Source organism: Acinonyx jubatus, chromosome A2, assembly GCF_027475565.1.
Source record: "Acinonyx jubatus isolate Ajub_Pintada_27869175 chromosome A2, VMU_Ajub_asm_v1.0, whole genome shotgun sequence".
NCBI lineage: Eukaryota > Metazoa > Chordata > Mammalia > Carnivora > Felidae > Acinonyx > Acinonyx jubatus.
In genome coordinates, this window is record NC_069383.1 from 90,726,227 (window position 1) to 90,750,930 (window position 24,704).

Consider the following 24,704-nt stretch of genomic DNA (forward strand, 5'->3'; position numbering starts at 1 on the left):
CCCTGGCTTGGATTTCCCCGGCACAATCGCCAGGGGGGCCCTGGCAGCAAAGACCCTGAAATACCTGTGTTTTGCCTCCAGTGCTCTCCTGAACCCCCGATCTGGAGAGGGCAGTACTCGCGGCAAAGCCTTTGAATGATCCACTGAATATGTTACTCAATCCCAAGGCTATTAACTCCTGGCAGGAGAATGAAGAGGAGAATCTTTTTTAGAGGTGGCACCGTCGAATATTACTTAGAGTGGCCAAAGGACCCCCAGCATAGGTTGTAAACTTACCTGATTGCCATCAATCGGGTAATCATACTTGAGGGAATAGACGCTGGCCACTGAGAAGGCCACCACAAAGCCAACGATCGCAATGCCGAAGCTATCCCCGATGGTCTCTTGGAAAATCTGCATGTCGGGTGCTCTGGGGGACTGAAATCTGAAAAGGAAATTGAGCCGAGTTTGAATGTCACCAACCTACTAATAAACCTTCAGTGGCATCCATTTGCCCTCAGGAAAAGCCCGAATTCTTTAGCAAGGCCCCTATCCCTCCCTTCCCCCCCCCCCCCAACTCCTGCTCAATCGCTATCATTTCCCGGAATTTATTCTCCAGCAATACCAAGCTTTTTTGTTTGTTTCTCAAAGGCATCACCTGTACTCTTAACTTGGAAGCTTTGAATTTGCTGTTCCTTCTGCCCGTACCATTCCCCTCATCCCCCTCCCTCCCTCCCTCCTTCCAAAAAGTCCTCCCTCACCACCAAGGTCAGGGTTAGTTGACATTCTCCAGGCTTCTCCAGCTCTGGATGCTTCCCTTCCTTATCCCTCCCTCCCACCACCCCCCCCCCCAACTCCCTACCCCGACACAAAGCAGGGACTATGACTACTTCATTATTCTATCACCAGGACTGAGCATTCTTCATGGCGTACATCATGGCATACGTCAATAATCGTCTGGCGAATCAATGAATGAATGCAGTCCAGGCTGACTTTTGTCTCACTGTGGAGTGTGACCAGCAAGAATTTAGCACCACCACAAACTTTGGAATCTGTTATCTTACTGTTGAAAAGCAATGCTGCCTGATTTTGATACAAGAATGTCAATCCAGTCCCATGATAACGGTGCATCTGATATTTTGCTAGTATAGCCACACCATAAGGTACACTTGTATCCCTCTAAGCTTCATGCAACATGTCTTAGATCCCACTGGTATTGTTACGCTGGATTGAAAAGCATCACCCGTAATCCCTCCAAGAGTCATCCATGGATGAAGGTCTTTGAACGAACACAGTTCAAGACAAGGGAAGCGAGAAAATCTCCCCTCCATTGATAGCAATACCTTTCACGAAAAGCTGTTCGCAAACACATGGGCCTCGGACTCTGCCCTAGGTTCCACAGAACTCCTAGAGCCAGCTATAGCCCCGATGGAGAAGGGCATTTATAGTGACGTAGTGGTCAGGGAAACGTTCAACTCAGAGAAGAGCCATCTGTGTTTGTACCTCATGAATTTAGAGCAGTTCAGTGATACTTACTAATTGTATTATAAAAGGTACAAGTATCTCCAAGTCAACGCCAATTTACTGACATGCTCAACTCCTGTCAGCATCTGTTTCTGACCTAAATCTTAATGAAAGTAGGTTTATTGGATCCATTGGACAATTTCCTACTTGCTGTTCATATTTTGTATCTGTGCTAATTAATATACTTTCAACCTTAATCTTTAAAGAAATTTTTTTATGTTTATTCATTTATTTTTTAAGAGACAGAGTACAAGCGGGGGAGGGGCAGAGAGAGAGAGAGAGAGAGAGAGAGACATAATCCGAAGTAGGCTCCAGGCTCTGACCTGGCAGCACAGAGACTGACGCGGGGCTCGAACTCACGAGCCATGAGATCATGGCCACGAGATGAGCCGAAGTTGGATGCTCAACCGATTGAACCACCCAGGTGCCCCAGCTTTAATCTTGAAGAAGTACCATGACCACAAATTCTGCAGTTACCATGAATCAGAAAGTTACCTTGGAATATTGTTTTCTACAAAACAAACCCCAAATCCATGATACAATGAAGATTTGCGTTTTATACCAAAATAACCAGAGGCCTGCTATTATTCTTGTGTCCTGGCCTCTAAATACCTTAGACAGAGTGGTGTGGTGGAGATTTACAGTCTGAAAACTTGGATTCAGTTCCTGGCTCTGCTACGTACCCTTGCCTGAGCCAGTTTCTTTGTTTGTAAAGGGAAGATAATAATGGTTGTTTTATTTACTTCATAATTTTGGGGCGGGGGGGTCAGATAAAATAATGAAAACTGTAGAACTATTAGAATACTAATAGAACATGAATACTATTTACACACTGTAAGGTACGAAGTGCCTGTTAGCTATTATTATAAGATCCCTCTATGTCCTCTGTGTCTCCTTTACTGCTTCGATGATCACTTTCTTTCAGTCAGTGAGTGTGACTTCACAAGATCATTTCTGGGGTGTCATACTTATTAACAGCAGCTGAGCAATAATTAATAATCATTGTTTTCCAGGTGTATTCTTTCTGCAGTCATCGGAAATTTAAAATGCCCACTCGGGGTCCTGGATGGCTTAGTCAGTCGAGCTTTTTTTTTTTTTTTTTTTTTTAAATTTTTTAATGTTTTTATTTATTTTTATTTTTGAGACAGAGAGAGACAGAGCATGAGCAGGGGAGGGGCAGAGAGAGAGGGAGACACAGAATCTCAAGCAGGCTCCAGGCTCTGAGCTGTCAGCACAGAGCCCAATGCGGGGCTTGAACTCACGGAGTGTGAGATCATGACCTGAGCTGAAGTCGGAGGCTTAACCGACTGAGCCACCCAGGTGCCCCCAGTCGAGCTTTTGACCCTTGATCCCAGGGTTATGGGGTCAAGCCCTGAGTTGGACTCTGCACTGAGCATGGAGTCTGCTTAAGATTCTCTCTCTCTCTCTATCGCTCACTCTGCCCCCTCCTCTGCTCACGCATGCGCTCTTTCTCTTAAAAAAAAATTAAAAAAATTAAATGTCCACTCAATTATCACCCAGAAAAAAATGGAGTGTAAAGAGCCCAGCACCTAATTTAAGTGCTAAATTAGCAACAGTTAGTAGTCATGCAGTGTGAGCGCTTACTCTAGGCCAGGCACTTAGGCATGTCACATGTATTAACACACTTAATCCTTACAAGAAGCCAATGTGAGAGCTACTATTTTTAGCCCTGTGTTTTCAGCCAAGGACACTGAGGCATAGAGTTTAGTTATTTGCCCAAGATCAAAAAATAACTCAAGTAAATCCGAGGCACTCTGCCTCGAGAACAGCCGAGCTTGCCTACCAGGCTACACTGTCTCCCTAAATGCGAGTTATTCCTTCCCCCACCCCACAAACACTGTGGAGAGAGGTCCACGAACATTCAAGGTTTATTCACTAAGAAAAGTCTCTAAGACTGTAACTAAGTGTTCTTTTTTTTTTTTTTAACGTTTGTTTATTTTTGAGACAGAGAGAGACAGAGCATGAATGGGGGAGGGGCAGAGAGAGAGGGAGACACAGAATCAGAAGCAGGCTCCAGGCTCTGAGCCATCAGCCCAGAGCCTGACGCAGGGCTCGAACTCACGGACCGCGAGATCGTGACCTGAGCTGAAGTCGGATGCCCAACCGACTGAGCCACCCAGGCACCCCTGTAACTAAGTGTTCTTATATTTTATTTCCCAAATCCTTATGAAAAGATCCTCTTTAATTTTTCTATTTTAATTTAATTTTAATTTTATTCTATTCTATTTTAATTTTAATCTATCATCTATCTACCTACCTACCTATCATCTATTATCTATCATCTATCTATCTGTCATCTAGCTAGCTAGCTGTCATCTGTCTATGTAATTCATGTCTTCTAAAACTTTTAAATAAAGTATAACCACTTGCAAGTTGCAGAGTGAAGAGAAACCCTAGAAATGGTCTTTCAGTTTCACACTAATTCTTGCTTTAAAATCTTTTAAATTAAAAGTGGTGTTTGAAATTCATTAAGTGTAACAGATGACTCTCCGGTGATAAAAATATTTTTGCTTTAAAATACACATACTTGCTTTTTAAAAAAAAATGGTTATTTTAAAGTCCATAAAGCATATGAATGCTGATTCCTGGAATTCTCAAAAACTCTTTAGGCATGGGGAGGGAGGGAAGTCTTTTTTTTTTTTTTTTTAACAGGAACACAATTTGTCCTTGGAAAGCAAATCGAAAGACATTGAGGCTATGGTCAGAGGGCAGAGAGAAGAACGCCCAAAACTGGATCCCTCTTCTCAATCCGATAAATGCAATGCAATCAATACATTTTCAATGTCCTGGCATGAACTGGACCTCCCGTCCTGATCTGCAGCGTTAACTGTTGCTCTGGCCTTTGAATTTGATCACGAGGAAGGACAGAGTGTGCCCTATCTGGATTGCTCAAGCAGTGTGCCACAGGTATTCCTTCTGTGTCTCTTTTGAACTGTTGGAACTTGGCCCCAGTAACCTCAAACAAAACACTACATATTGTTTATAGTAATTTTTGGACAAGGAAATCTGGCTTCATTTGGTTCCTTTTTTGGGAGGAAAAGCAGGTTTGATTTTCCTATTTTTTTACTTTGTTCTACTTTTACCTGCGTGTGAATCTCTGCTCATCTGGCGTGTGCATTCTTCCACGAGGACAGACTTTCTGACATTAAGAACTGCAGAGCCTCTGCGGCTCCTTCCTAGAAGGAGAGTGTCGTGCCTTCCTCATCCTCCCAAGAGGTAGGGAGGGTTCTGAGCTGGATTAGTGCATTTCACCTTGCGGCCCTCTGTAGCTACTGCCCACTCTCTAATCAGTGCTTGGAGACTGATCATAAAAGACACACTTACCCTCTTTTCATCTCCCCAACCACAGCCACCTCAAACCTGTTTTTGAAGTCAAAGCCATAGGACACACCTGTTGCGATCACAGTCTGCAAAGTTGCAAATTGCCCAAGTTAGAAATATGAGATAATGACTAACAGTCTGATTAGATAAGAATCTCAAGCCCAGGCTTTGCTACTTTTTACAAAAGTCCTGAAGCAATTCTAATGTGTCACCAGAGTTAAGAACCACAGCTCTGATTCCCGTGGGTCTGTCACCCTCTCCGAGACCTTGCTCTCTGAGCCGGCCACGTCTTACATGGAGAGAACAAACCCAAAATCATAAAAGGAAGTCATTTAATTCTGCATGAAGAGAACGCCATACTAAAGATTACACCCAGAAAATGCAGAGATGGCATCTGTCCCACTAACACCTCCTGATCTGCAAATGGCAAAGGGCTTTCAACAGAACAACAGGAGACTAATGAATTCTGGAAGAAAGTCTGAAGATGATCAGTTACCATGATGAGTTCAATTGGGATGGGCACCGGAAGTTTGGCTTTGTAGCGCTGATTTATTTCTTTAACCACAAATACAATCAGCAGAATAATCAAGGATGTCACAAGGTCTGCAATGTTAGTCTTCTCTATTTGTGTGAATATGGAATTCAGTACCTAAAATCATAAAAGCGAAAGACAGCCAAGTGCTATACTTTTTCTTTCTTTTTAAAAATCTTTTTTATTCTTACTTTTTTGTGAACTTTTTAAAAATTTGAGTGCAGTGGACACACGATGTTAGTTTCAGGTGTACAATACAGTGATTCGGCCTCTCCAGACATTATGCTGTGCACATCACAGGCATAGCTCCCATCTGTCACCATGCAACTCTATTACAAGATCACTGACTGCATTCCCTATGCTGTGCCTTTATTTCCATGACACGTTCGTTTTACAACTCGACTATATCTCCCTCTCCCCTTTACCAACTCCGCCCAAACCCCCAGCCCCACCCCTCTGGCAACCATCAATTTCTTTTCTGTCTTTATAGGTCTGATCCTGCTTTTTGTTTGTTCATTGGTTTTGCTTCCCCCCGGCCAAGTGTTATATTAATGTACAATGTAGATGCAACATTTGATTATTTCCAAACAGATTTACAAGAAACATTGAGGCAAAAAGGCAGACATAGATGGCATAGCAATCCTCTGTTCTGCTCATGTTAACCATGAATCAGTAATTGTAGCTACTACCATGGAGGTAGGAGAAAGGTAGGTTAGCATAGTATTGGCACCACACTAGTTTAGGGATGCTTTTGGCATTTTTGCTGGGAAGCTTTTTGGCCGGTGTCCAAAATTTTCACATTTTTCACAACTGGTCTCTCCGCTCTTCGGTCTCGTTGGCCATTATTCCACAATCATCATCATTGCTCTATCCAGGGAATAAACTCTGGTCCCCAAAAGTTTTCTTAGCATGTGTCTCCTTAATTCCCGGCCTTTTTTTTTTTTTTTTAAAGGTCAAAGCCCTTCACATTTCTTGGTTTACTATCTGTCTCACTTTTGGGAATTCGTTTCCTAGCTAATTGTGCATTGTGCATAATCTTAATTTTTTTTTTAGTTTTATTTATTTATTTTGAGAGGGAGAGAGAGTTTGTGTGTGTGCACATGAGCAGGGGAGGGACAGAGAGAGAGAGGGAGAGACAGAGAATTCCAAGCAGGCTTCTCATTGTCAGCCTGCCTTGGGGCTTGAACTCACGAACCGTGAGGTCATGATCTGAGCCAAAATGAAGAGCCACTTAACCAACTGAGCCACCCAAGAGCCCCTGCATAATCTTAATTTTTGAGGCCACTTGGATTCCATATCCATGGGATCCATATAGCTCAAGCGGGCCCAAAATAGATCTCAAATTGTTCCTCGAACATTCCACTTCTAGAATAGCTCTCAATGGGAGTGAGAGAGTGTTGGTTCCAATATGGAGCAAATTCTGTCTCAACTCCCAATAACTAATAAGCCCAACTAATAAGCCCAAAGTTAATCAAAGCAAGGACATAACAAAGATCGGAGTGGAAATAAATGAAATAGAACTAAAAGGACAATAGAAAAGATCGATGTAACCAAAAGCTGATTTTTTGGAAAAGATAAATAAAACAGGCAAGCATTTAGCTAGACTTGGCAAGACAAAAAGAGAGAACTTAAATGAAATCAGAAGGGCTAAGAGGCACCTGAGTGGCACAGTCAGTTAAGTGTCCAACTCTTGATTTCCGCTCAGGTCATGATCTATGGTTGTGAGATAGAGCCCTATGTGGGGTTCCACCTTGAGCTGGGAGCCTCCTTAAGATTCTCTCTCTCTCCCTATTTCTCTGCCCCTCCTCTGCTCTCTCTCTCTCTCTCTCTCTCTCTCTCCCTCTCAAAAAAATAAAATAAAATAAATTGGGCTTTAAATAATCAGAAGCACTAAGGACATGGTCATTCTACAGTACATCCTCAGGTAGAAGAAAGAGCGACTGCCCTATTTACACATTGGTTAATGTCCTTTTGCTTTATAAACAGGGATGCATCAAAGAGAAGAACCTCAATTTTAAAAGAACAAGAACTGCCTTTGAGAAACAGCGAAACGTTAACGTTCAATTAGCACATTTCTTTCAAAATAAAATTTTGAGGAAAGTTTTAAATCTTGGGACAAAATAGGAAAGCCTTTAATAAGGCACTTCAAGTTTTTCTTTTAAATAATACTTAAGAGTCAAATCTCAGAGCACTGGTACTTAATTTCCTTTGTTCACGTTGACCGGATGGTAGACGTGGTTGATATTCAGTGTTCTCCCCTTTGCCACTAATTTTTTCCTAATGTGACTAAATATCACCACCCGTTGACTTCTTGGAAGTTGTAGGCAAGCCCCACGACGAAGGCATTACCGGAAAGTTCTCCCAGACACATGATAGTAAATTTCACAGACTTCGATACTTTTTAGGCCAAAGGACTACTCACTTTGAAAATTGAAAATGGATCAGTGTGTGCAGGAACATTCAGCTGAAGCATAAACTTGAGCTGAGAAACCAAAACGTGCACGGCAGCAGCTGTGGTGAAGCCACTGATTAGGGACTCTGATAGATAGATCACCACGAACCCAATCTGCAGAACTCCCATGAGCAACTGGGAAGAGAAGGGCAAAGGCCTTTGTTAGTGTAGATTACCGACACAGCTCAACAAACTAAAGCACCAGCTGCTGAAATGATTCAAAATGTAAAGGTTCAGCCTGTATGCCTGTGTCTTGAAGCAGGTGTCCTTGTCTCCTGGAACACCTCGGGTTCAGGGTGCCTCCCTCCCCTTCCTTCCCGTATCCTACCCGCAAGGTCGATCATGACATAGTGTTCACATAGCGTGCGAGTCTAGTATACCCCAAGAAGTAGCAGGCTTATTCCTCCCCGCTCCACCTTTTAAGATGCCGTACCTTTAGAAGACTCACCCAACATACCTTCCATAGCAAAAGCTTATCTAGAATCAGCCCTCATAAATTTTCCCATGTAATTTTAAGTGACTTTCTAGCTGCTATGGCATTCATGGGTGATCATCCATTCATGTTCCTTCCAACAAGTTACTTTCATAGGAAGGACACAACTGTGTATTAAACCTCAGAAGTGCTCGCTTTTAACCAGGGGCCACAGTTGTTAATTCCCCCAAAGCATCAGTATTTTGCAGTAACGTGAATGGACAGATTCTCCTTCCTTTGGATATCTGGATGGCCTTTCCATTTGCGTCTTGGAATGCAGCCGGATCTGTGGGCACGCAAAGGCACTAGATGCAGAAACGTTATTTAAAAGAACCGGCCGTGTTGTCTGTCAGTTGGACACACGGCTGATGTCCTTGTTTAAATTGACTTTTTTTTTCTTTAAAGAATGGCCTTAGCCAATAATATCACTAATCATAAACGTAGGCAACATCTTGAGGAATCCATGACATTTTCACTATTCCCTAGCAATGGTGTCAGGGGCATGAATGAGGCTTTACCCTCTCCATAATCCTCTATAGCTTTCCCGAAAGTCTGGTGTGGACAGTTCAAAGTGCTAAACCCCAACCCTTCCAGCTAGATTACAGTCCCTGAGGAATTAGAACGAGAAAAGTTCCAAAGATGCCAGTGTTACTGTTACTTGCATATAGTTATGTTTAGTGACTATATTAATTTCAGGTATTTTACTGCATTAAGCATTTCTCTCCTCACCACTGGTGCCTCCCTGTTCCCACCTTTCCTTCTCTCTAGACCCACGTTCACTCATCTTTGCAAGGTGGATCTTCTCTTCTGCTTCTGGTTGGGGGGAGGGACCCTTCTTATTTCCCGAAAGAGGGATACAGTCCAAAGGGAAGAGTGGAAGGGTGGCAGGAAGGAGAAAGAACGGAAAGATGTGCACCAGGGAGGGCAAGCAGAATGGGGAGGGCAGATCACACGAGAAAGTGCTCACCTGAATGATTCCAGAAAGGATTGTAACCGTGGCAGCCACCATCACCTTATACTCATCTGCTGATGAATCATTACTCATCGAGCTATTAGAGACTTCCAGAGCAGCTGTACTCTCCGACGGGGTTAATCTCACAACTACTGCTCCCACCATCATACTCAGAACTGGAAACGGACCTAATTAGCAGAGGATGCATTGTAGTCAATATACGCCTCCCTAAGGCACAATTATCTTTCAACCATAACGTAGCGGATAAAAAGACTGCTCCCTGTAGCTCTGGCCTCCTTCCCCAGCCCCCAGTCCCAATTCTTACAAGAAACCATGACTGCCGTCCTGGGTTATGCACAATTTGAAATTAATCCAGTGCGTGGCTAATGGAGTCAACAAAGAAAAAGCAGTGTGAGCATTAATTAGCCGAAGAATTCACTTACCCACAGATATGTGTTTAGAAGTGCCCAAGAAAAAGTAGATTATAACTGGGAAAAAGGCTGCATACAGTCCGTAGCTTGGGGGGATGGTGACCAGCAGAGCAAATGCTAAACCTGTAAATACACAAGCATCAGGGTCTTTACTTCATGCAAGGGGAATCATAGAAGTCTTCATTAAGTCCTTCAAGTGTTTCAGACTGAACCTTAAAAATAAGTTACTTGATTAGCTCAAAGTGATTGAAGATGTAAATGTAAGAGCTCAAACTATAATACTCTTAGAAGAAAATATAGGCGTAAGTCTTCTTAACCTTGGATGAGGCAATGGTTTTCTCATAAATGACACCTACAGCGTGAGCAACAAATTGAAAACAGATAAAATTGAGCTCTGTCAAAATTAAATGTGTGCTTCAAAGGATACCATCAAGAAAGTGAAATGACAATCCACAGAATGGGAGAAATTATTTGCAAACCATATCTTGGATAAGACTGTAGTATCCAGAATATATAAATAGCTCTTGCAACTCAACAATACAAAAAATAACCTAAATTTAAAATGTGCAGAAGAGTCATTTCCCCACGGATATACAAATTGCCAGTAAGCCCGTGTAGATGTTCGACATCATTAGCCGTCAGGGAAATCAAAATCAAAAGTAAATGAGAGACCACTTCAGACTCACTCGGATAGCTAAAACAAGAAAGGCAGATACTAGCTAGTGTCCACAAGGCTGTGGAGAAATTTGAACCCTTGTATGTGGCTAGTGGGTTACCATGTGGCAGCAATTACTCTCCTAGGGATATACCAAAAAGAATTGAAACACAGGTTCACACAAAAACTGGCACACAACTGTTCATAACAACATTATTCATAATAGCCAAAAAATGAAAACAACCCAAATGTCCATCAACTGATGAATGGATAAACAAATGTGGTATACCCATACCATAGGATGACAGTCATCATGGAAAGAGGGGAATTACCCTCACATGCTACCACGTGGATGAACCTTGAAAACATTGTGTTAAGTGGAAGAAGCCAGATACAAAAAATTCTGTGATTCTGTTTATATGAAATGCCCAGAATCGGCAAATCAATAGAGACAGAAAGTTGTTACCAGGGAGATGGATGGATGGATGGATGGAAAGTGACTACTAATGGACAAGAAGGTTTGGGGATGGTGCTGGTGATAAAAACGTCCTGGAATTGCATAATGATGATGGTTGCACAACCTTGTGAATATACACAAAGAACACTGAATTTTATACATTAAAAGGATGACTTTTATGATATATGAACTACGTGTCAATGTTACTTTATTTTTTGTAAATGTTTTTATTCACCGTTGAGAGAGAGAGAGTGAGGGAGAGAGAGGGAGACAGAGCGTGAGCAGGGGAGAGGCAGAGAGAGAGGGAGACACAGAATCCGAAGCAGGCTCCAGGCTCCGAGCGGTCAGCAACACAGCCCAATGTGGGGCTTGAACTCACGAACCGTGAGGTCATGACGTGAGCCAAGTTGGACACTTAAGCAACTGAGCCACCCAGGCACCCCAATTACATCTCAATTTTATTTTTTAATCTTTTTTTATTTTTATTTTTTACATTTTATTTATTTTTGAGAGACAGAGCACGAGCAGGGGAGGGGCAGAGAGAGAGGGAGACATAGAATCCAAAGCAGGCTCCGGGCTCTGGGCTGTCAGCACAGAGCCTGATGCAGGGCTCGAACTCGCAAACCGTGATATCATGACCTGAGCTGAAGTCAGACACTTAACCAACTGAGCCACCCAGGCGCCCCACATCTCAATTTAAAAAAGTTACCTTGCAGTACAGCTACCAGCCCTGTGCTGATTCCGGAAACAATGTCACTGAGTAGCCATTCCTTTATCCGGTAGGCTGGTAACCAAGATGCTATGGGGAACAAAGACAGGGCGATTCTCTTGGCCTTTTGTGTGGAACAGCTGAAAACATTGAAAACCATACTCAGTTAATTATTATCAAATTTTAACATTGGGACCTAATTGTAGAGAAAAATTGATAAAGGTGATACCATATTCAAGAATGAACGACCACGTTCACTACCTTTCCCCCTGACATTTGCCTGCTTATCCATATGGACTGCCTCCTGGTCACTACCAAAGGATTTGCTTCCTTTCTTTCCTTCTTTCCTTTTCTTTCTTTCTTTTTCTTCCTTCCTTCCTTCCTTCCTTCCTTCCTTCCTTCCTTCCTTCCTTCCTTCTTTCCTCCCTCCCTCCCTCCCTCTCTTTCTTTCTTTCTTTCTTTCTCTCTTTCTTTCAAAACATGCTGATTCTCTTTGGCCATAATAGAGCTTATGTGTCATCCTCAGCTTGGATTTTACAACGTTTCAGTGGAGAATTTTCCTCCGCCCTCATTTATTAGTCCTCTGATAGGGAAGTTGGGGTTGAGAGCTGAGATGATGTTCATTTTAGAGATTCCCTTTCCAGCTCTGACAGGGAGTAGGAGGTTTGGACACCAAAGATAAAAAGACTCTGGAGGCTATGGGCTAAAGCCAGAAAGGAGAGCTTGAGAAGTTAAGGAGAAGGTGTCTCACTTAATCCTCATACCAGTACCTTAAAAAGTATCTTACCTACAACACACTTTGAGATGATCCAGAAAGGTCTTGTGATGCCTCTGCTTCTTCTTATGTTCTTCCCCAAAAGCATTCGCAGAATACACTGGCCTGGCTACAATGTACTGATTCCCAATGGGTTCGATCATTTTGCTTGCTCTGACGACTGTGGTAAGTGGGAGACCTTTGGAACTGTGTGGCAAACTGTTCTTGCCTTCAGCAGGTTCAAATGCCTGAAACCAAACAGGGCTTGCTTCTTAAATAACTCGGAGATAATGTGATGCAATTTACAGATGAGTGATCTCCGAACTGAATGTTACCACCTTTTGAGATCAAAAGAGACAGGATTAAGGGACCTAGATTGTGTTTTGCGACAGTGATATCACTTTTTACTCCAGTGAGCTGGACGCAGCTCCTTTGGGTAAGTAAACAAGGGCTTTTATTATTTATTTTTAAAAGATCACCAAAAAGCAATAAAAATGGACTCAGTTTACTAATCAGTGAGTGCATTTTTTTTTTTATTTGTAAGGTGTGATCTTATCAAGAAAAGGAATTTAATTTTTTTTCCTTAGGAACGTTTCCAAGATTGTGGCATTAGAGTCCTGGGAGAGCTGAGATTTAAAGCCTATTCATTGCCCCTTACCTTCCTGTCAAGGCTATTCCATTTTATACATCTGAATTTTTGTAATACCTATGAAATGCTTGAACTTTGGGAAATTCAAGGATATTGCCCATTTATTTTTCTATTGTTTCTAGGAGAGTTTTTCCCACATGTAGCTGAGGAAACTATTGCATAAAGCAAGTATTACTTGCTTACTTCGTTGACCAGTGAGGAGATCTTTTTAAGAGATTTTGGCCAACTTTGTCAACCTCTCTGAGCCTCATCTATATCATTGAGCTTATAATACTCAAGGTTCAGGGCGCCTGGGTGGCTCAGCCAGTTAAGCGTCTGACTTCAGCTCAGGTCATGATCTCACGGTTCGTGGGTTTGAGACCCGCGCTGGGCTCTGTGATGACAGCCAGGAGCCTGCTTTGGATTTTGTGTCTCCCTCTCTCTCTCTGCCCCTCCCCAACTTCCACTCTGTCTCTCTCTCTCAAAAATAAGTACATTAGAAGTTTTTTAAAAATAATACTCAAGTTTCAAGGTAACTCTGAAGATTATATGAGAACGTTTTTACAGCATCTGGAGCATCTGGCATGGCGCCTGGCACACTACAGACTTTCGCTAAGTGATCGTTCACTTCCTAGCTATTTGCATATTCTGCCTAAGATGTTTGTATTTTTCGTTGTTGTTGTTGTTCTTATCTCAATCAATTTTGCAAAATCTTTTTAATGCACCTGACCTATTTGGCCCTCACACTCCTTTAAGGCGCTTCTTGTTCTTAGTGTCCTCTTCCTACTAATGAGAAAATAATAGTACGCTCCTCACCACAAAAATCCAAGTACTCTTCCTCGGGTAAGAGAGCTAGCGGAGGGTCAAAAACACAGCTTCTGATTTCAGATTTCTTTGCCATGTCTTCTACAGCATGTGCGGCTTCTCTATTGTCCAACGTGCAGGTGAGTGAGGACCTTTCCAACTACCATTAGCATTTTCCCCTGTATCCTTGTTTCTGTGTCGCTACCCACAATCCCCAGAATTTTGTTCCCTGACCTCAGTCACAGTTATTAATTGAATCATTTCAAACTAGATCGTACCTTGTGGCATGGAGCTCTCTCACTGCTCAAGGGATTTCCGGTGCGTTTGCGGAGCTCAAGTGACAACCGGGAATCAGACGGGGCCGCAATTTCCGTTCCACCTGTCTTGTCTTTGACCACCCATTTCTCTCCCCCATCCTATTCCCTAGTGTCCTCTAAAGTCCTCTCTACTGATCTTCTCTGACCACTGTGGAGAGCTTCTGCCTCATCTTCTGGCTTGACCTCCAGAATTTGGGGTGTTTTTGAGCTTTGTTGTGACTGTTAGACCTCCTCTGTTCTTCTTTCTGAGACTTCTCCCCTCCAAACGAGCTGCTTGTTTTCCTGGCCTCTTCTCTATCCGCCCCCCCTCCACCCCATCCCCCCACCCCAGGCCCCAAGTGTCAAATCTCACCAATTACACACTACTCCTCATTGTCAGAAGAATGTTCAAGAAGTGGGATTGGCTCACTTATTGCTATGCATGGCATGGATTTTTGTCCTTCTGTGACAATTACCGACAATACAGCTGGGGCGTTAACACTTCACAGCTAATCCCCGTCAATGACTCTTGACACCTTAGATCTCTTGCAAACGCTCTCTGGAGTGTCTTTCAAGGACAGTTTTCATCCTGTGAGGTGTCCCACCTAGCCACCCTTAGGATGGAGAAGACGCCAGCACCGTGCCCTTATTTCATATGTCAGATGCTGCCGTGGACAGAAAAAAGAGATTCCACTATTTTGTCACTTTACTCCTATTTTCACCAAGTTGTCCAGAAAAAGTCATCAACTCTTTCTTAAGAAAGTACTTCTTTTTCTTCCTTTTGCTTCTGTATGTTTTTTCTCTGCTGAGACACGGTTTGATTTTTTTTTTTTTCCAGTCACATCGATGGTGGAAATAACTTCGTTTCTCTTTGCTTCCTTGCCGGAGGATGACCATGGCTGGTTCTTGAGTGGGTTCCGTCATACCTCCCGCTGGATCAAGGGCCTGGACCCCGCCATCCTGCCCCACATTGGAAAGTTCCTCCTCACCCCAAGCACCTACTACAAGGGGAAGCGCTCAAGGGTAGGCATCAGGGCAGCTAAAGAAATCTTTCCAGAATTTAGAGAAAGAGACATTGAGGGTCACATTCCAGTCTTGTGGTTTGTTCTTTTGCTGCCCTCCTTGCTTCCAAAGCTGCTGCCTCCTGGTCCACACGTAGCACACAATGTGTGAGCCACTGAATCAACCGCTGTGATGGCAATTCTGCCCGGAGAAGGTCCAGATAGTCATAAATTACTGTCATTCTCCGTTTCATCGTTTCTGGGATTCTTTAGTATGACCTACATTAGTTAGGAATTTGAAAACAATTTTCTTAACTTTTTTTTTGTTGTTTGTTTTTTTTACCTGAACAAATTACCTTGCCTCGGAAATTCTTGGAAAAAAATTTTTCTTGGTTCCTAGAATTACAATTCCGGTCTCGTCTCCAGGATTACACCCATATTAATATATGCCTTTTCATGTTCTGATTTATCATCATGCCTCACATTTCTCTCTGGGTTTCCTAGGGTGTCAGTGGCTTTTAGGGGATTGAAATTTTTTCTTAGGCATCTTTCCTCCTAATAATTTTAGAACTCAAAGCCTTGTTTGTACACATTTCCACTTTTATTTCCTTTCCGATGATGTGTTATTTAAAATTTTTTGGCCTTTGTGACATATATGTCATATACGTAGACTTACATATATGCATATGTATAGACCTATGTGGTTCTGAGGCTCAGTCATACACACTCATCTTTCTCGGCTTTTTTTTTTTTTTTTTTTTTTTCCTGAGCAGGAATTTAATCCTGGATTTGATTTCTGAGGTTCAGTTTTTTTAATTGAACTATTCTGGTTTATGAATAACTTTTTGATATTTCTAGTGATTAAGGATGATCATGTGCATTACCCCCCCAACCCCACCCTGCACCCAGTTCCGCCCATCTCCACCCTGCAGCCAGGCACTGAGTGTCACCGCCTGCCTTCCAGTTACCGAGAACCTCCGCGCTGCCTGCCCCCTCCACTGAGAGATGTCTAATGGCCTTGACTTTTCCACTCCTCAGCATTTATCTATCCAAGTGTTCTAGTCTCTCTGAGCGCTGCCCTTTCTGCTAGGAAACAGTGCATTTGAACCCAGATGCTCCTAAAACAGTGCTAGTATTTCTCTTTAATTGGTGGTGATTTGTTTTTTTAAATTTTTTTTAACATTTATTTATTTTTGAGACAGAGAGAGACAGAGCATGAAGAGGGGAGGGGCAGAGAGAGAGGGAGACACAGAATCTGAAACAGACTCCAGGCTCTGAGCTGTCCGCACAGAGCCCGATGCGGGGCTCGAACTCACGGACCGTGAGATCATGACCTGAGCCAAAGTCGGATGCTCAACCGACTGTGCCCCTTGGACAATGGGAAATACAGTGGTGTCTTGAGAGCTATACTTATGGGAGGAGGGAGATATAGAAGAACAGGCAGAATAATTGATTCAGTGAGCAACTTAGGAGGAGCTGCAATCTACAGCTGAAGACGAACCAGAAATCAAGGGTACCTAAAGCCCCCCATTCTGGCTGGTGTCAAACCAGATGGAAGCAGGGAGAGTGTGGCACTGGAACTGGAGAAGGCCAGATGGTGATTAGGAGTAACTGGGCTGGGGGTGGTGGGTGGGAGGGCGGATCCGTGCTGAGAGGAGAGGTCAGAAGGGGTCATGGGCTGGGGCAGGCAATAATTTCTGGTTAAATGCTGTGACTCCTGTGTGTTTCAGTCACTTTTGAAACACGGCAGGGTAATTAATTAAGCTATATTATAAATCTGAATCTAGAACTATTTCATTAGGAGAAACAGATGGGTCCATTATCACTTAGAACGTGAAAAACACTCCTGTTTTCCCCTATGTCTTAGTGATGATCTTTTGAAAGCTATCAGCATCTCACAGACACTTCCAGATTGTTTTTGAGGCCAGAGTTTTTCCCTGCAGAGAGGAGATAAAGTGACATAGAAAGCAATTAGGGGTGATGGATCACGGTGAGGGTACCAAGGATGTGGAGCAGTTTCCCCAGAGAGTCCCAAGCAAGGCAAGATGCCCAAAAGAAAAGATTTTGGAATTTTTGTTTTTTGTTTTTTGTTTTTTGCCAAAATAATACGGATAATTCATACACCTCTTGCTCACTCATAGTGAGTCTTGCATTGCTGACTCAAGAAATTTGTTTCTGTGACTTACTTAATTTATAATGGTCTTTCAGTTTTTATATTTTTATTTTTTAAAGTTTATTTGTTTAAGTAATCTCTACACCCAACATGGGGCTCAAACTCGTGACCCCAAGGTCAAGAGTCCCATGCTTTCCCGACTAAGCCAGCCAGCCACCCCTACAGTGGCCTTTTAACATCTTCTAGGAACCTAACTTTAGCTTCATATTAGTTCAGGCACTAAACATTATTATTATTATTAACAATCATTTTTAGTCACAATTATTATTGGCCATCCTGCTGAAAATGAAGTCAAACCCAAGGCAGTTAGGAGGTGCAGTAGGAGACAGTGAGATTTGGCAGCTAAATACACCTGGCTTCGCCACTGCTTAACCCTGTTGCTAGGGGCAAGCCCTCCAAGCTTCTGTTTACCTAGTGGTGGAAGAGGACGCCATTACCTTCCCTGTAGGGCTGTCGTCAGGATTGCAAGTAGGGCTGTTGTCAACACACTTCTTAGCTTTAATTGCGTCGTTAATGGCCTCACGACAGAGTTTATATTGACTGGATAAACAAGTTGTAAATTGGGTTTAACAAAAGTCTACCAGAACCTGTCTGAAAACGTTAGTGCTACCAACTTTTCTATGACTTCATGTCTGCTTTGCATTTATCCAAAGTGACCAGTTGTCCATTCTCACTGGTTTTATGTTAACATATTTGAAAGCACGCGCCGATCTAAGCTTCATAGCATGGCGTGCAAGGCCCTTTACGTATTGGCTCTGGCCTATCTCAATGGGTTCTCAACTTCTCCTCCTCCTCCCATATTTACCATACCTTCCGTGCCTTCATGCATGTCGTTTCTTTTATGTGTGTTCTTCTCTTCCAACCCCTCGTGAATTCCTACTCATCCTTTAAAAATAGTCAGCTGTCCCTGAACATTGATTCGTCCCTTCACTTCCCTCAGCGAGCATTTATCGGCCTATTGTTTGTCAGGAACTCTGTCCCTAACGTAGTTGTGTAAGATAAGAAGATGTGGAAAGGCCTTCATGGAATCCCTGAGAAAGAGTTAATCATTTCCTTCTTGTACATACCTCGTATGTATTGCTCTACCATAGTGTACTACACTGTCATGATTTGTTTACAAGTTTCTCTCCCTAGTTAGCCTCATTTCCCGGCGGCAGGGCCTAAATCTTACTCATTTTTTCCCTTTGCATAGATTATAACATAGAGTAATTGCCCCAAAAGGTTTGTTTACATAAACTAGACCGGGGACAAAAGATAAAGAAATGGTAAATGACGGTAATGGTAAACTCCAAAGTTTATATGCATTTACAGGGGGAATGCCCAGAATGATTGGCACGGATAACAGGTTGTAAGAAGAAGGGCCATGAATGTGGGTTGGAATTGAGGAAGGTTTCATGAAGGATCTGTGGGTCCTGAGTTAAACCTGAAAGAACAGATAAGTTCGGGAGAGATGATGGGAAAGCAACAGGATGTGAGCAAATCATATTCAAAGGATAGCAACCCAAAAACTGAAACAGAAGAACTTCTTGGTTGGCCATACAACTAAGTTGTTAGAGAAATGTTAAAATATGCCATAGCAAGGAGTTTCAGACCCAGTAGGTGAGAGAAGAATGAAGAGGATCCCTGCACTTTCTATAAAGGCTTTAGTTTTTCCAAGCACTTTTACTTTTTGCCCTTGAATATTTATCCTAAGAAGTAGGCACAGAAGGTAGACATTGTTATTGCCAATTCACAGGTGGAGAAATTGAGATCTGAGGAGATACCTGACTTTCCCAAGTCTCACAGCTAGTAAGTGACAGAGCCAGGACAAGAAGCCAGGACTTGTGAGTGATTCTCTCAGAAACACACCCCCTGCTGCCATGTTGCCGTGGGGCGCCCAATTGCCCTAACTCCGAAGAGAGACAAGGCCAGAGAACAGAGTTCCAGGTGGGGACCTTGAGCCTAGAGCCCCTCCCCCCATGTCTCTACTCTCAGTATCACATGCACAAAATCCCGGCCATTCTCACTTTGTGAACCGTTTTGTGTCTTGGTTGAATACGAGCTATTTAGTAGATACTGATACATTGGTTAATTTATGTACATACTCATTTATTTATCCAGATGGAAGAGGCTAGGTATGTATTTATTCGCTGTAAAAGACTTGTTTCTGAAATCAAATAGTTGTCTCCTAAATTCTCAATAGGGACCATCTTTTTGTGGCTAACTTTCACTACATTGTTTCTCTGAATGACAATTTCACTTGGGAAAAGAGAATTATTTAGTCACGTGATTTAATACTTAGTCTCTCACTTGCATATTTAAAGCCTGTTGGGTTACCTTTTCTTGGCATTTTAAAGAAAGAAAGAAATTTTATCTCATTAGGGCTGGTAATCCATAGGATAAGTACCCATGCACAGTTCATTACTCAGGCATATGGCGTTCTACTACTTCCCAGTGACAATTTCCTTCTCTCTCTCTCTCTCTCCCTTTTTTTCTCTCTCTCTCCTACTTGCTTCATTCCCTTTTCTCCTCCCTCTGCTTCCCTTCTTGGACTTTCTGGGAGTGTCTGGCAGATAAATCCCTCACCTCTGGACCAAAGGGTCTTTCTCAACACCTTCTAACAGCTGATTCTATCTCCTACAAAAACTGTTCCTAAAAGCTTGCTTTCTTTCCCAAACTTCAGAATAGATGATTTACCTATAAAGTCAGATTTGGGTCTGGAGTTAAAAGAATTATGTGAATAATTAAGGCAAAAACCTCTACTATTGTTGAAAAGGCTATTTAAAGCTTAACAATGCAGACAACGATTTATTTGGTTAAATCAAAGTCTACTCAAATATTTACTTCACAACGCTAGAGCTCTGGGCATACATTTTAAACCTATTGTTAGTGGAATCATTCGTTCCTGCTCATGCAACCCTAACTTCTAAATAGGTTTTGACCAGAACACATACCATATTCAAGAAATAGCAGACCAGTTGGAGTAAAATGATCGTAAGTTTGGTTCCTACCTGGGACACACTCAGTGAGTCACTTCAGCGACAGCAGAAAATTTCTGAGATAAGTTGTCAGGTTCTCAGAAGTGTCCATCCACTTAGGTCTATAGGCTCTGAATGCATCCATATGTATGGAGATGTCTATATGTAGGTTATGTAAGGCAGTGGGGAAATTACCGTTCTGTCAGCTTTAATAATTAACTTTCATTAACTTTTACAACAATGGAAAGACTCCAATGTGGTCTTGACCTTTGAGACTCCGATCAGCAGAAGGGATGGTGACAACAGTTTCCTCAAGTTCCTTGTGAGATTATACCACTCATTGCACTCTGTGTGCGTGTGTGTGTGTGTGTGTGTGCATGAGAGAGTGAGAGAGAGAGAGTTTTATTGGTTTGCAGAAATTTACACAGAGAGGTGCACATGTAAGTTAAAAACAAATCTCTGCAAGTGTTATCTCCTTGACACTTGACCTGTCAGTCTAGAAGGGAGGTCCTAGTGACTTTCAAATTTCTAACCCCAGACCTCCAGACCCACATATTTAACTGCCTACTCATCATCTCCACTTGGATGCCCCGTAGGCATGTCAAACTTGACACATCCAAACCTGAACACTTGATTTTTTTCTCCCAAATCCGCTTCATCTCTAATCTTCCCCCTCCCAGTAAAGAGCACCCCCTGAACTCACGTCAGAAACCTGTTGCAAACACTCTTCTCTTGCACTCTCTCCACCCCCAGCCAATCTATCATCATCAAGGCCTGATGAATCGACTTCCAATATGTATCACAGAGCTATCATTTTCCATCTCCACATGTCTCCCTAGCCTGATCCACCACCCTCTCTCGCTAGAGCCCCACGCTGCCCTTGCTTCTTCTCGGTCCTCTCAAGTCTCTTTGCCACCCATAGTTGTGATCTCTTTCTGCTAGACTCTTCGAGGAGCTAATAATTATCCTTAAGATGAAAGGCCTCCAAAGTCTTGCATGATACCCCCCTGCTCACCTCTCCAACGTCATCTGGTCCTGCTCTCTCCATTGTTTTCTCCACTCCAGCCACAGTGGCGTCTTTTAGTCCCCTGAATTTTCCACCTCCTTCTAGACATTGTTTCCTTTGCTTAAAAGCTCTTCTTTCCTGCCTCTCTGGCTTTACTTAGCTTCAGTTTCTCAGAGAGAGCCCATTTGATCCCGGAATCTAAAGCAGCTACTCTAGTTGTATTCTTCTGTAGCTTCCTGTACTTTTCTAACATAGCATCATAATTTTAAGATAAATGTTTTTGCGACTTCTTGTAATGGTTGCCTCCCCCATTAGGAAGAAAGCTCCATACAAGCAGGGACCTTGGACTGTCTTATTCACTACTGTGAATAAGTAGCTAGAATAAACCTATCACAGAACTGGTGGAATGACAGTTAAACGGATGAATTATATTCCACACAACACAATTCCAAAAGAATTTGGACGAGTCACTAGAGTTTGTTCTAAATTAATGTCACCTGTATTTTTTAAAATCTTTTTAATGTTTATTTATTTTTGAGAGAGAGACAGAATGTGAGTGGGGGTGGGGCAGAGAGAGAGGGACACGCGGAACTTGAGGCAGGCTCCAGGCTCTGAGCTGTCAGCACAGAGCCCGACGCGGGGCTCGAACCCACAAACCGTGTGATCATGACCTGAGCTGAAGTCGGACGCCCAACTGACTGAGCCACGCAGGCGCCCCAATGTAACCTGTATTTTTAAACTTGGCTCAACCAGATACTAACTGTGTAATTGAGTTAGATATGGCATCATTTAGAGCATATAATAGTGCTTTTGAACTATTGTGCATTGATCAAACTGTGTTCTTAGGTTTGGTTGCTAAAAGAATTAGAAAATAGTGCATGTAAAGATAGAATCTCAGAACCATGAATCATACTAAAAATGATTTATTTTGGAACAAACAATAGTTTGGTGAGGGTGACAGGATACAAGTTGAACAAAGATGAATCAAAAGCATTCCTACATACTAACAATAACTAAACAGAAAATGTAAAGAAAGAAAGGTGTCATCGGTAACAGCAACAAAAGCTATTAGGACAGGTAGGAATAAATTTTACCCAAAGACACATAAGACTTTTATAGAGAAAATTGCAAAACATTACTAGGGACCAAAGGAAACTTGAGAAAAATGTACAGCCATCTATCTTCATGAATGCAAAGGCTCAATATCAAAGATAAATTAACCTATTACAAATTACTCTGTTACATTAAATGTTACTGCAATACCAGTCTAAAAGTTTTCCCCCCATAGAACTTGAGGAACTTGTCCTGAAACTTGTATGGAAGCAAAAAAGGGCCGAGAGAGTCAAAACTATTCTGGTGAGGAAAAAATGGGAAGACTCGCTCTGTCAGGTATAAAGACGTATTACAAAGCTTTGTTAATTCACTCTCTCGTTGTGCTATGGGACACAAATGGAATAGAATGGAAGGCCAGAAACATATATTAAAACTTAATATACGATGGAGGCTGCATTATAGCAGAGAAGAGGTGAACTGCTCCAGGATGGTTATCTACGTACAACAAGTACAATTTAGACCCCAATTTCACACCATACACACAAAAAAGCTTTTACGTTGACGAAAGACCTAAATGTAAAAAGCAAAATTTTTAAACTTTCAGAAAAAAAAAAAAAAAAGAATACCACCGGAACCTTGGGATAACGTATTTTCTTAAACAAGTCACAAAACTGTGCACATCGTAAAGGAATTTGGTATCAATAAACCCTACTCTGTATGAATTAAAAATGAAATTCACTGTAACAAAAGTGAAGACAAGCTGTTATACTGGACAAGATATTTGCCCCAGTTAAGTCTTCAGAAAGATTCATGTCCAGAATATACAAAGAACTTCTACGAGTCAACAAGACAAAAGGCAAAATCTCCATATGAACTGTCAATTTCCGGGGAACCTGAACTGCCAGTTGATATATGAAAAGATGTTCACCAGTGATCTGGAAAAGTAAATCACAACCACGGTGAGGTACATTTCACACCTTTCATTCGGAGGGGTGGAACTAGATTTGGTGGAGCCTGAAGTTTATATAATTTGTGGAGTTCATTTTAAGAAAAAGAATACAAAATTACAAATACGAAATGAGCTGTGGGGCTTTAAGGGGCCCCAGGAAAATGAAGGGCTCTGAAAGTTAAGCTCCATTTACTTCGTGGTAAATCTCTTTTGCCTGCAATGCCTCAAAATGCCAAGGGTACCAGGATGTGGAACAATAGGAACTCTTACACTGCTGTTGTGAGTATAAACCGGGGCAATCACTTCAGAGAGCAGTTTGGCACTGTCTTGTCCAGTTGAGGACACACATATTCTAAGACTTGGCAGTTCTCTGAAGTACATATCCTTCAGAAATGTTGCCAAGTGTTCAGAAATGTTCATAGCAGCAATGTTTTAATGGTGGTGGGGTGGATATCCTAAGTGTCCAATATAAGACGATGTATAAAGAAATTATTCTTTGTTCATAAAATGGAATTGCATACAGTGATGAAAATTAATGTATTAGAGCTGCACATAACACGAATTCATCTGGTAAGCAGAAATCGAGTGAAAAATATTATAAAGTAAGTGCAGCATGATTCTGTTCGTATGAAGCTAAAAAAACATGAAAAATACATACGATTCAGAGACACATAGCAACTGTCTAAAAGCAAGCAATGGAATGATAAGAAATTAAGGATAGAGGTTACTCTTGTGGCCAGGTGGAGGAAATTTACCAGGGGAAGACCTACTGACAGGGCTTCAACTGCATCTGTAACATTGTTAACATTTCTTTTTCCTACTGCAGATTTCTTTTGTGTTAAAATTTGAGGTATGAGTTTTCTAGGGTGATCATAACAAAGTACCATCAACTAAGTGGCTTGAAACAATAAAAATTTATTCTCCCACGGTTTCGGAGGCCAGAAATCCAAAAGCAAGGTGTCACAGGGCTCGGTCCCCTGAGAGACCCTGGGTGGAATCCTTCCTTGCCTCCTCCTAGCTTCTCTGGGGGTGGCCACAAGCCTGTGTTCTGTGTCTGGCAGCTGCGCAGTCCTGATTCCTGCCTCTGGCAGTGCTTGGTGCTCTCACTGTGTCTCTGTCTTCCCTTCTTTTTATAAGGAGACTAGTCATTTTAGATTAAGGGCCCATCCTACTTCAGTATGACCTCATTTTTACTAATGACAGTGGCCCTATTTCCAAATAAGGTCATTCTGAAGTACCTAGTTAGGACTTTAACATATCTTTGGGGGGGGGGACAATTCAAGCCACTCAAGGTGTAATTTACATGCAGCGAAATATACAAATCTTAAACGTATGTTTTGTGAGTTTTGACAAATACCCACTTGTATTAGGTTCTATTGATCCTGTAACAACCACAAATTTAGTAGCTTAAGACAGCACAAATTTATTATCTTATAGTTCTGTAGAACTCACTGGACTAAAATCAAGGTGTTGATTGAGCTGTGTTCCTTTCTGTGGGCTCTAGAGGAGAATCTACCTCCTTGCCTTTTCTAGTTTCTACAGACATTCCACATACTTTGGATCTTAACCCCTTCCTCC

The 24,704-nt window shown here is 42.2% G+C and overlaps 1 protein-coding gene across 2 annotated transcripts in view; it reads right to left on the minus strand.

The window, feature by feature from the left end:
• Positions 1-20,307, minus strand: part of SLC26A3 (solute carrier family 26 member 3) — a 37,439-nt gene extending 17,132 nt beyond the window's left edge. Inside the window, exons 1-10 of one of the 2 annotated variants that reach the window (XM_053218628.1) lie at positions 20,152-20,307; positions 12,293-12,507; positions 11,506-11,645; positions 9,697-9,807; positions 9,269-9,441; positions 7,800-7,964; positions 5,342-5,494; positions 4,849-4,931; positions 277-424; positions 65-178 (exon numbers count right to left, since the gene is read on the minus strand). In XM_053218628.1, the coding sequence (XP_053074603.1) occupies positions 65-178; positions 277-424; positions 4,849-4,931; positions 5,342-5,494; positions 7,800-7,964; positions 9,269-9,441; positions 9,697-9,807; positions 11,506-11,645; positions 12,293-12,423 (1,218 nt within the window). In that variant the 5' untranslated portion in view covers positions 12,424-12,507; positions 20,152-20,307. Of the gene's footprint in view, positions 1-64; positions 179-276; positions 425-4,848; positions 4,932-5,341; positions 5,495-7,799; positions 7,965-9,268; positions 9,442-9,696; positions 9,808-11,505; positions 11,646-12,292; positions 12,508-17,971; positions 20,069-20,151 lie in introns of those variants that run through there. The other variant, XM_053218627.1, reaches the window with a different exon arrangement.
• Positions 20,308-24,704: the final 4,397 nt, after the last annotated feature.